Here is an 11,520-nt window from a genome sequence, read left to right as displayed (position 1 = left end):
ATGTGACAAATAAATTTGACTTGACTTGACTTGACTTGACATCTCTGGAGGGAAGAAATGGGTGACGTTTCTGGTCGAGACACTTCTTCAGACAGTGAAGCTTGTACGACGACGAGAGTGGAGGAGGAACGGGGGTGCAAGGGTTACTTGAAATTAGATAAATCAATGTTCATACCGTTGGGTTGTAAACTGCCCAACACAACCTCTGTCATGTGTCCCGGCCGGTCCACTGCCCCCCTCTACCGAGTACCAGAAGGACTGCAGTGACGCCGAGCGTACGTGCTGACGTTAGGCGCGGGTGATGACACGGCGCGGGTGATGACACGGCGCGGGTGATGACACGGCGCGGGTCGGTGACGACCAATCAGCGGGACAAGGTGGCGGCGGGGACCGAGGACCGAGGAATGTAAGTGGATGCAAATCCGCCTCCATCCGCGGTCGGGGGTGGCTCAGGGCCGCGGAACCCGGGCCATCGCATCACCCACAAACTGTGGCCGTGGCGCCGTGACCACTTACTACCGGATGAATGTTCCTTTGCGAGAGAATGGAGTCGGAGCGGACACTGAAGCCTGAGGCCTAGCGGGGCCTGAGGTCAGAGGTGAGGCCGGCCCCGGAGCCTGGGCCCACCGGCCCTCCCTGCGGACCGGCTATCCTCAGCCAGTTCCCGACCCGGGGTCTAAGATGGACCGGGCTGTGATTCCAGCCCACCCCCCCCCAAAAGGCCGGCTAATGTTGGCATTGAGCTGGCAGCAGCAATAACAACAATTTGCATTTGTACAGCGCCTACAACCTACTCCAGAAGCCAGAGTGTGACAACTCGTAACATCTGTGTGTCGTGTAATTTTACACCAGCATATTGTGATTTATTTTATATAGAAGCTGCCCCTCCATCATTTATACCCCCCCCCCCCACCCCAAGGGATAAGGGGGGAGAAATTTGTTGACATGCAAAACATTGTCCACTTTCCTCTACACATTGGCTTCCACTTTCAATTGTTTTTTAAAATGGCTTGCATTCATAAAATGTGGCTATTACATTTATACACACTTGACATTCATTACAGTTATAAATATTCAATTATCTTTTAATTATAGGTTTGAAGGAAAATCCGTGAATTATTGAACAAAAACATTTAATTGGAAATATTTGGGGTGTCCATAGTGTAAGCCAGTCAACTTGTGAGTGCAGTGTAGTAGATAAACAGGAGCATGGTTTCTTGTCTGCTCTGCCATTCAATGTGATCATGGCTGATTTGCCCCAGGTCTCCTCTTCTGGGCATTTTTTCCGTTGCTCTCCATTCCTCGATCTGTCAAAAAGTTACCAACCTCGGTGTTCTCGCCTCTGCAACCCACTGGGGTAAAGATTCATCGCCTTGTGTGAGAAAATGTTTTATGTACTCAGTTATAAGTGAGTACCCCCTAAACTTGTAACAGTCCCCTTGTTTACAACTCTCCCACTTTTGGAATCAGTCATAGAGCTGTACAGCAAAGAAACGGACCCTTTTGCCCACCTTGCCCATGCCCATCAAGTTAACATACTGGGCAGGTACCATTTGCTTGTGTTTGGCGTACCTCTCTCTAAACAACACCTATCCATATATCTGTCCAAATATCTTGACATCTACCTTATCGTTCCCTGTCAGGGAAGGAGGAGACCGTTATAGCACCCTGTACCCTTGTAACAATACCTCGCTATTTATAAACACCAACTCCGTGGCAATAAAGGCCAGCATGATGTTTGCTTTAATTACTGTTTCAAATACAAGAACACCAAGATCCCTCTGTGCTTTGCTTGTTTACACATGCTTGCTCTCTCTCCCTCCCCTCCATCTATCTCTATCTCCACCCCCCTTCCCTCTCCACTTCCTGCTTCTTGCTCTCTCACACGGTCTGCCTTTTGATTCCAACCCACAAAGCACATTAAGCCCCCATGTGCTAAGTTTTCATCCTTGCACTCGACCTACCTATGCTCTGTAGCAGGGACACAACATGCCAACTTAGTTATTTTCAGGTGGTGAACCAACTTCAATTCCTCACACTTTGTTCCCTGCTCTGTATGCAGATAGTAAATCAATGAGGGTGAAGTAATAACCTTGGTTGCATACTTCCAGCCAGAAAAACATGTGTTTATTCCAACTCTCTGTCTTCTGTGTAATAGTTAAGCTTGGATCCATGCTAACACTGAGCCTTTTATGTGATTATATCAAATGACCTCTGGACATGCAAGGGTGCTGTGTCTACAGGTCCCCTCATAGAAATAGAAAATAGGTGTAGGAGGAGGCCATTTGGCCCTTCGAGGCAGCACCGCCATTCATTGTGATCATGGCTGATTATCTACAATCAGTAACCTGTGCCTGCCTTCTCCCCATATCCCTTGATTCCACTAGCCCCTAGAGCTCTATCTAACTCTTTTAAATTCATCCAGTGAATTGGCCTCCACTGCCTTCCGTGGCAGAGGATTCCACAAATTCACAACTCTCTGGGTGAAAAAGTTTCTTCTCACCTCAGTTTTAAATGGCCTCCCTTTTATTCTTCGACTGTGTCCCCTGGTTCTGGACTTCCCCAACATTGGGAACATTTTTCCTGCTTCGTGCTTGTCTAGTCCTTTTATAATTTTATACGTCTCTATGAGATCCCCTCTCATCCTTCCAGTGAATATGCCTAATCTTTCCAATCTTTCCTCATATGACAGTCCCTCCATCCCAGGGATTAACCTCGTGAATCTACGCTGCACTGCCTCAATAGCAAGGACGTCCTTCCTCAAATTAGGAGACCAAAACTGCACACAATACTCCAGATGTGATCTCACCAAGGCCCTATACAACTGCAGAAGGACTTCTTTGGTCCTGTACTCAAATCCTCTCGTTATGAAGGCCAACATCCATTAGCTTTCTTCACTGCCTGCTGTCCCTGAATGCTTACTTTCATTCTGCGGCCACTTTATCCACTCTGCCTGGCACTTGCTCAAAGAATTCCAGCAAATCGGTCAAATGTGACATATCTTTCACAAAATCACATTCACTTGCTTTGAACTCAAAAGTGCTGGAGGAATTCAGCGGGTCTGTGGAGGACATGGATAGATAACATTTCAGGTTGGGACTCTTCTACAGACTCAGTTTGCTAGTATTGTTATTTAATAGCGAGCTATTTTATTCCTTGATTGTAGATTCTAGTATCTTACTAACTGAGATATTAAGCTAATGGTTGACAGTTTCCTGCTTCCTGTCTCCCCCCTCTCCCTCCTCAAACAAGGGCAGTAACATTTGCTGTTTTCCAATTCGCAGGGACTATCACAGAAACGCAAACTCATAGAAATAAACGCACACATCATGATTGCCTGGTGTAGATAGGGCATCTGGGTTGGCATTCACCAGTCGGGCCGAAGGGCCTGTTTCCATGCTGTATGATGCTATGACTTTTAAACAGGGCTGTGGAGTCGGAACAATTTTCGTGCTGCTGGAGTCGGAGTCGGTAAAAATGTCCCGGCTCCGACTCCGACCGTAACATAAATTTCAGAGACTATGTAAATCGGAAAAAATCCTGCTTTTTAATATCCTCCTCAAATGATGAAGAGTCAGACTGAAAAATATTTAGATAAAATTGAACAGTCAAAACCAAAGCGTTCCTGTTTAAACGTGCAAAGTCAGCCTTTTGATGTTAAACTAATGGAATTTAAGCAAGATTTTCTTGGTGGTTTAAAAGAACTTGAGAAATTGATCGCTCATCTAAACATACAGTACAAGAAGTCATCCCTGCTAATCCAGAAATAGTAAAATTTGCAGCTCTGATAGTAACAGCCATACCACCCACCCAGGTCAGCATGGAGAGACTGTTCTCCGCACTGAAAATAATTTAATCAGATTTAAGGGCTTCAATGAAAGAGGATCTGGCAGAAGCAATTCTATTCCTCAGGACGTTACTGATAAATTTTAGGTATGTACTTTTGTAGCAAACTTAACTACCGATGCATTTCGTTTTAATTTCTATTGCACTTGAGAATGTTGTTTTGGCATAATTTAGCCATTTAGCTCCAACCTGTGGCCTTAGTTTAATAAATTTTGGAGTAATGCTTTTATAATATTTATTTAATTCAATGGAATTTTAATTTTGTCATGGTCCTATATGTAATTTTTTTTTCTTTTAGCATAATGAATTATGGTTTTTTTTCCAAGATTAAACAATAAGAAGGCCACAATAGCATAGCTGCAACCATTAGACTCCACACTTTAAGAACATGGGTTTAAAAGGTAGCCTGATGATTCATGTAGTTCTTATGAAATGCCATCTTGTGTAATGTCATCATCGCAGATTTAGAATTATTATACCTAGGGGTTGGAGTTGGGTACACAAGAAATCAAGGAATCGGATGTTTTGGGTATTGATTCCACAGCTCTGCTTTTAAGTTTTGAAATACCTCAACAAATGGATCTGTGGAGCCTCTTGCTTTTTAACACCCTTGGGTACAGGCCACCGGGACACTTCTGTCTTACTTCCACTTAGTTGTCCCAATGCTTTGTCCATCGTGGTAGGATTATTACAAATTTTTCACCTTCTATCTGAAATTAGCACATTTGTTCTCCTTAGGATATATGCAGTGTCTGGTCCATGTAGTCCGATTCCAGTCATTGGTTCAAAAATGACCTGTCTTTTCCTTGCTTCAGGTCAAGAATCCCCTGCTCCACATGTACCTTGGCCACCCTCTCATAAATCAGCGCAACTCTCACTGTTTGTTTTGTTAGTACTTGTTAGTTTACTCTCAAAATCAATTTATTGACTCTTGTAAGATTTATTGACTCTGTAAGAGACAAACCCTAATGCGGTCCACAATTCCCCTACCGCTCCACTCCTGCCTGTTTGATGTGCAGATTACACTGGTGGTCACTGCAGTTGAAAGGTGTGCCGCTCTCCATCAGGTTGGTCTGGCATCAGACCCTTCCTCCTTCCTCCTTGCCCCACCGTGCCCGTTGTTCATTCCTGCTGTGGGTTGTTTTGGCCAGGGCTCCGTCACCGACCAAGCGTAAAGAACACGGTCAAGAGAAGTCCAAGGACAGGACGAAGGAGAAGGCCGGCGTCAAGGAGGCAAGCGAGAAAGAACGAGGACGCGACAAGAACCGCAAGAGGAGAAGTGCTTCGACAGGGAGCAGCAGCACCAGGTATATGGGGGGGGGATCAGGTGGGCCGAGGTGGGATGAGCGTAAGAGGGCTGGAACGGGGGTCAGGGGCGGAGGCGGGCGGTTGGAATGTGTGTGTTGTGCAAAGCCTCTGGTGGGCTTGTCAGCTGTGGGCACCTTCTCTGGGCAGTTATCCCTCTTGTCACACCCTCTCCTCTCATTCATCTCGTCTCCCTGTGATCGCTCGTCCACTCTCTCTCCCTTTCCTCTCACCTTCCCCCTCTCCCCCCTGGCTCTCACTCTCTACCCCCCTCTCACTGGGTAATGGTCCCTGTTGTCTTCCCAGGCCTCTCACTCTCTCCCCTCACCCTGGTTAATGGCTCCTCTTGCTCTAGCTCTCTCCCCCTCCCTGGGTAATGCCCCTTCTTGTCTCCCCATCTTTCTCTCTCTCTCTCTCTCTCTCTCTCCCCCTGGGTAATGCCCCTTCTTGTCTCCCCACCTCTCCCTCTCCTCAGGTAACGGCCCTTGTTGTCTCCCCAGCTCCAGCTCCAGTTCCGGCTCCAGTTCCAGCTCAGCCTCCAGCAGTGGCTCCAGCTCCTCATCAGCCTCCAGTCGCTCTGGGAGTTCCAGCAGTTCCCGCAGTTCCAGTTCCAGCAGCTCCTCTGGATCACCGAGTCCATCCCGGCGCAGACACACCAACAGGAGGCGCAGCCGCTCAAAGTGAGTCCCCGGCAGTCAGGCTCCTCCGCAAGGCGACATCTCGTCCAGTAAGCCCCTCCTGCTAGGCTTAAGCCTGGGGCATCTTCTTCACTTGCTGGAGGATTAATTACTAAACTATTAATTCACATCTACAAATCCATAATTGAACTTTGCATCAAGTAATCTGCAGATGAAACATCGGCAATCTAATGCAAAAACACAATGCCGGAGGAATGTTGGTGACGGCGCATTTGGAGTATTGTGTTCAGTATTGGTCACCCTGCTGTAGGAAGGATGTCATTAAGCTGGAAAGAGTGAAGAGAAGATTTACGAGGATGTTGCCAGGACTCACCAGGGCTGAGCTATAGGGGGAGGTTGGGCAGGCTAGGACTTTATATACTAAAACTCTCGTTTGTTTGTTTGTTCCTGAACTACAGCCAAAACGGTACATAATAGCGCGACAATTTTAGGCCCACCTTACTCACCGTCGTCCCTTTGCTGCTAATGGAAGAAGTTTCATGGAAATTGGGTGTTATATTTTTTAAGTTATTCACATTTTAAAGTTTAAATCTATCTCCTAGGGAGGGTGGAGGGATAAGGGGGGTTGAGGGGAATAGATTGGGGGGGAGGGAGGAGGAGGGTGGAGTGGGGGGGTTGAGGAGGATGGATTGGGGGAGAGGGAGGGAGGGGGGTGGAGTGGGGCGGCAGGGAGGGGGGTCAGGGGAGAGGGATGGGGAGGGGGGAGAGGGATGGGGAGGAGTGGGTGTTGCACCAATGCAGGAGAGGTTTGGACCCAACGGGTCCACTTGGTCTAGTTGTAAATAGGACTATCTGTAGAAGGGTCTCGACCCGAAACGTCACCCATTCCTTCTCTCCAACGATGGTGCCTGTCCCGCTGGGTTACTCCAGCATTTTGTGTCTACCTAGGATGAGGAGTGATCTTCTAGAGATGTATAAAATCACGAGGGGAATAGATAGGGTGAATGCACAGTGCTTCACCCAGAGGAGGGGAATCAAGAACCAGAGCACATAGGATTAACGTGAGAGGGGAAAGATTTAATAGGAACTTAAAGGGCAACATTTTCACTCAGAAGATGGTGATTACATGGAACAAGCTGCAGATGAGGTAGTTGAGGCAGGAATTATAACAGTATTTAAAAGATACTAGGACAGGTGCATGGATAGGTAAGGTTTAAAGGGATATGGACTAGTACATTGGTCGGTGTAGCCAAGTTGGACTGAAGGACCTGGTTCCGTGCTACATGACTCAGTGGGATAGGCAGCATAGAACAGCACAGGAACAGGCGCTTTGGCCGCAGTGTCCATGCTGAACATGATGAAACTAATTCAATGATACTTTATGGATCTCCTCTGCCTGGATCCATCTCCCTCTGCTCCCTGCACGTCCCTGTGTGCGTTGGGGGTGCTCTGGGCAGAGTGACATGAACAGATCTGTGTGTTCTGAGACGGAGCATTGACATGTAACATAGATAACTGGAGGCAGATTCAGTGAGCGAGCCGGGCGCGGTCCCTCGTGTGGTGTGCGCGGTCCCCCTTGCGGTATGACGCGGTCCCTCGTGCGGTGTGCGCGGTCCCTCGGGTCGCTGCAGTGTGGTGGCCTTTAACCTGCTCATCGTTGTATTGACAGGTCGAAGTCACCGAAGCGGGATGACAAAGAGAGGAAGAAGCGAAGTCCCACTCCCCGGCCCACCAAGGTGCACATCGGCCGGCTGACCCGCAACGTCACCAAGGTGCCCGGCCTGTGCTCTGTAACCCGTCGCTGCCGCTGTACCACGGAGGGGGGGGGGGGGTGAAGGGGCAACCTGGTTCATGCTGGGCTTCACATCTAACCATCCACATTCATGCTGAAGAGGAGCACTAGGATCCTGGGGTCCATCCCACATCGCAGACTGGCCTGGATTAAAATCTAGCAACCAAAAGGCAGGGGCTGGCCACTCAGCCCCTCTGGCCCCTGCTGTTGGTCAGTAGCAGTGGCCCAGCGGGTAGAGCCACAACCTCCCAGCGCTACAAGGGGTCAATCCTGACCTCAGGTGCCGTCTGTGTGCAGTTTGCATGTTCTCCCTGTGACCGCGAGGATTTCCCCCAGGTGAGCCAGTTTCCTCCCACATCCCAACAACTGCAGGTTTCAGGAAGATTAAAACTGTTTGCACAGTGATTTCCTTCCATTTATGCTCCAAGATCTTTTTTAAAATTTACTTGTGTGTTTGTGTGTGTATACATCCTTCTATTTATTTACTTATTTATTCATTGTCCATGTTCATTTATTATTTATGTCTATTTGTTTATTTAAGACAGATTGTCGACTCAGTAGAAGGGTCCTGACGAAAGATACTAGAGGAACAAGATAGACCACTCGACCCTAAAAACCGTAGTACGTCATGACGCCATTTTAGTGGGCAGAAACTTGCAGAAACATTTAAAAAGAAAAATAACAAAAATCTGTGAATTGATAGATGAGATATATTTTGCATTTTAATAGTATCATCACACATACTGTTCCCCCAAAACACTGATTACACTGCGAGAGGCATAACGAACGGCGGGTTTTGCCTACTAAAATGGCCCATTTGCGTTCTACACTTCAGTATAGGCGTTTTCAACGGAGTGGTCCATCTTGTTCCTCGAATATCTTTGGACCTGACCCAAACGTTGCCTATGCATTCCTTCTACCGATGCTCCTTGACCCATTGAGTTACTCCAACACTTTTTACTTTACTCTAGCACTTCTTCTGTCTGTGTGTGACCCATATCCCTCCATATCCATGTGCCTATTGAAAAACTCTTAAACACCATTTTTGTATCTGCTTCTACCACCAGCCCTGACATCACATTCCAGGCACTCACCACCCTGTGTAAAACGAAAACCGGCCCCTCACATTTCCTTTAAACTTTGTGCCTCTCACCTTCTGCTGAGATATGTTCTCTGAGAGATCTCGGGTGTCGGCTACAACTGCTGAGGCTGTACAGTACGGACACAGGCCCTTCAGCCCATCTCGTCCATGTCAACCAAGTTGCTCGATCTAAGCTAGTCCCACTTGCCTGTGTTTGGCCCATATATGTCTCTAAACCTGTCCAAAGGTTTTTGAAATGTTGATTATAGTACCTGTCTCAACTACCCCCTCGGGCAGCTTGTTCCATATACCTACCACCCTCTGTTAAAAAGGTGCCCCTCATGTTTCTATTAAATCTTTCCCCTCTCACCTTAAACCAATGTCCTCTGATTCTTGATTCCCTTCCTCTGGGTAAAAAACTCTGCATTCACCCTGTCTATTCCCCTCATGATTTTATGCACCTCTATAAGATCACTTCTCATCCTCCTGCGCTCCAAGGAATAGAGTCCTAGCCAGCTCAACCTCACCCTGTAGCTCAGCCTCTCAAGGCCTGGCAACATCCTTGTAAACCTTCTGTCGATTAATGAAAGCACCTCAGCCCCCTCTGGAGGAAGGGAGCAGCACCAAAGGAGGGAAAAGACAGTAAAGGTGCTTAAAGTTTAAGTAACATTTGTTAGGGAGCTGTTGTGAGATTGGGATGGGGAAAGGGGAAGGGAGGGGAAAGCTGGTGATTACAGAGGCAGAGGATGGCAGGTTTGGATTTGGCCACTGTGTGATTACCAAAACCTGCCTTCCTCTGATGAAGTGCTTTTAATGATGGGCTTTAACCGATCTGGCAGTGGTTTGGTTTCTGTGGGTGACCGTGACTCTCTGCTCTCCCTCTCTCCCCACCCCTCCCACAGGAGCACATCATGGAGATCTTCTCAACCTACGGCAAAATCAAGATGATCGACATGCCCCTGGATCGACTGCATCCACACCTGTCCAAGGGCTACGCCTATGTGGAGTTTGAGAACCCCGATGACACAGAGAAGGCTCTGAAGCACATGGACGGAGGTAGTGGTCAGTGGGTCATAGCCCCGACTCAGCCCACCAGTAATGGCAGGAGCTAACCAGCCTTAACATGGGCAGCACAGCTGGTAGAGCCACTGCCCCACAGCATCAGAGACCTGGGTGATCCTCAACCCCTCCGCTGTCTGTGTGGAGTTTGCATGTTCTTCCTCTGACCGCGTGGGTTTTCCCTTGGTGCTCCAGTTTCCTCCCACACCGACGTACAGGTTTGTAGGTTAATTGGCTTCTGTAAATTGTCCCTTGGGTGTAGGGAGTGGATGACAGAGTTGGCATAACATAGAACTAGTGTGAAATGGTGATCGATGGGTGGAATCGACTCATTGGTCAGAAGGGCCTGTTTCCGTGTTGTATCTCTTATACTAAATTCAGTATCATGTTTGGCATAGGCATTGTGGGCCAAAGGGCCTGTTCCTGTACTGTCCTGTTGTGTGGTGGGTGGGAGGAGGAATGAGGAGCTGCTGCCTGTGCCACGACCTTAACTCCAACTCATCGGAGAGTAGAGGAGCTCCCCTTGTGGCACCCTGGTCATGACGGCCCTCTCTCTCCCCCTCACGGTGCTCTCTCCCCCTCACGGTGCTCTCTTACCCCCCCCACTGTTTTCTCTCCCCCCTCACCGTTCTCTCCCCCTCCTCACCGTTCTCTTCCCCCCCCCCCCCCTCAGCGTTCTCTCCCCCCCCGGTTCTCTCCCCCTCACCATTCTCTCCCCCCTCACGGTGCTCTCTCCCTGCACAGGTCAGATTGACGGGCAGGAAGTGACGGCCACGGCGGTGCTTGCACCGCGGCCCCGGCCGCTGCCCCGCCGCATCACGCCGCCACGCCGGATGCCACCGCCAATGCCCATGTGGCGCAGGACACCCCCGCGTATGAGGAGGAGGTGAGTGTGGGTGACACGTCGCGCGGTACTGCCCGCGAGCTTACCGGGATCCTCCCCGGATCTAATGCCACCTTTCGGTAACTCCCCGCAGGTCCCGGTCACCACGGAGACGATCGCCCATCCGCCGGCGTACCCGCTCACGGTCCCCTGGCCGCCGCCGGCACCGCAGCAGGTCCAGCTCCAACTCCTCGCGGTAAGGACGGGGAGCGGGCGTCCCGGCACGGCACGGAGAACAGCCGTCTCATGCATCAGAAACGTAGCAAACTTTCCCCATCTTTACTTCTGTTCAGGTTGTGTTTTACTTTTTGTGGGGGAGGGGAGGGGAGGGGGGGAGGGGCAGGGCAAGGGAGTAAATATTTCCACTTTTGCACACAAAGTGTGCGGAGCAGGGCCGGGGTTTGAACCGGGTTTGGGTGCGAGAGGAGCTTCAACGTTGTGTTCCCGTGTGTCACCGACACAGAACGTCCTGATTCACGGTGACGGGTGGTGCCGGAGGCTGTGGCTCGGTGCAAGTGCAGAGAGCGTCCGTGTGTGGGGGCATTGCAGATGACACGGGCTTTGGATCACTCCGCCAGTGCCTCAGGCAGTCCTCGTGTGTGCAGGAGGACATGGCCACTGGTCTGACACACACTGGCCTGACAACAAGGTGGGGTGGTCTAAACCCTCAACGGTTCCTCCACTTCAAACTGTGGGTTGGGAACCATTACGTTATTCACGGAGGCTGGGTTACTACAGTCACTCGGTCCAGTTTTGTATTGCTTTTTATTTTGACCATTTGCTGTATTTGTACCATTTTGTGTATAAGTTCTGTATCTCAATAAACCGAGAATCAGTATACGAGAGAGTGAGGGCTTTATTAACTGATGATGGGCACTTCCTGCCTGGCACACACTCCCACTGTGTGATCACTTTT

At 49.3% G+C, this 11,520-nt stretch overlaps 1 protein-coding gene across 2 annotated transcripts; it reads left to right on the top strand.

Moving 5' to 3' along the window:
• Positions 1-271: 271 nt before the first annotated feature.
• On the top strand, positions 272-11,442 carry rnps1 (RNA binding protein S1, serine-rich domain). 2 transcript variants are annotated; one of them, XM_078417972.1, is made up of 7 exons: positions 272-406; positions 4,998-5,153; positions 5,652-5,831; positions 7,459-7,561; positions 9,565-9,718; positions 10,466-10,607; positions 10,699-11,442. In XM_078417972.1, the coding sequence occupies exons 1-7, from the start codon at positions 336-338 to the stop codon at positions 10,802-10,804; spliced, it is 912 nt and encodes a 303-aa protein (XP_078274098.1). In that variant the 5' UTR covers positions 272-335; the 3' UTR covers positions 10,805-11,442. The 2 variants fall into 2 exon arrangements, with proteins under 2 accessions (XP_078274098.1, XP_078274099.1); XM_078417973.1 differs by lacking the exon at positions 272-406 and adding an exon at positions 2,734-3,933.
• Positions 11,443-11,520: the final 78 nt, after the last annotated feature.

The sequence above is a fragment of the Rhinoraja longicauda genome, chromosome 21, assembly GCF_053455715.1.
Source record: "Rhinoraja longicauda isolate Sanriku21f chromosome 21, sRhiLon1.1, whole genome shotgun sequence".
In the NCBI taxonomy this organism is placed as follows: domain Eukaryota; kingdom Metazoa; phylum Chordata; class Chondrichthyes; order Rajiformes; family Arhynchobatidae; genus Rhinoraja; species Rhinoraja longicauda.
The sequence above is the reverse complement of the archived record's forward strand: the minus strand, read 5'-3'. Positions and strand labels throughout refer to the sequence as shown.

Excerpts from the sequence above, each read along its gene's own strand:
- rnps1 (XM_078417972.1), top strand. The coding sequence starts at position 336 with ATGACACGGCGCGGGTCGGTGACGACCAATCAGCGGGACAAGGTGGCG. Across the intron at positions 5,832-7,458 it reads AGGAGGCGCAGCCGCTCAAA|GTCGAAGTCACCGAAGCGGG; the intron begins GTGAGTCCCCGG and ends TTGTATTGACAG. Across the intron at positions 9,719-10,465 it reads TCTGAAGCACATGGACGGAG|GTCAGATTGACGGGCAGGAA; the intron begins GTAGTGGTCAGT and ends CTCCCTGCACAG.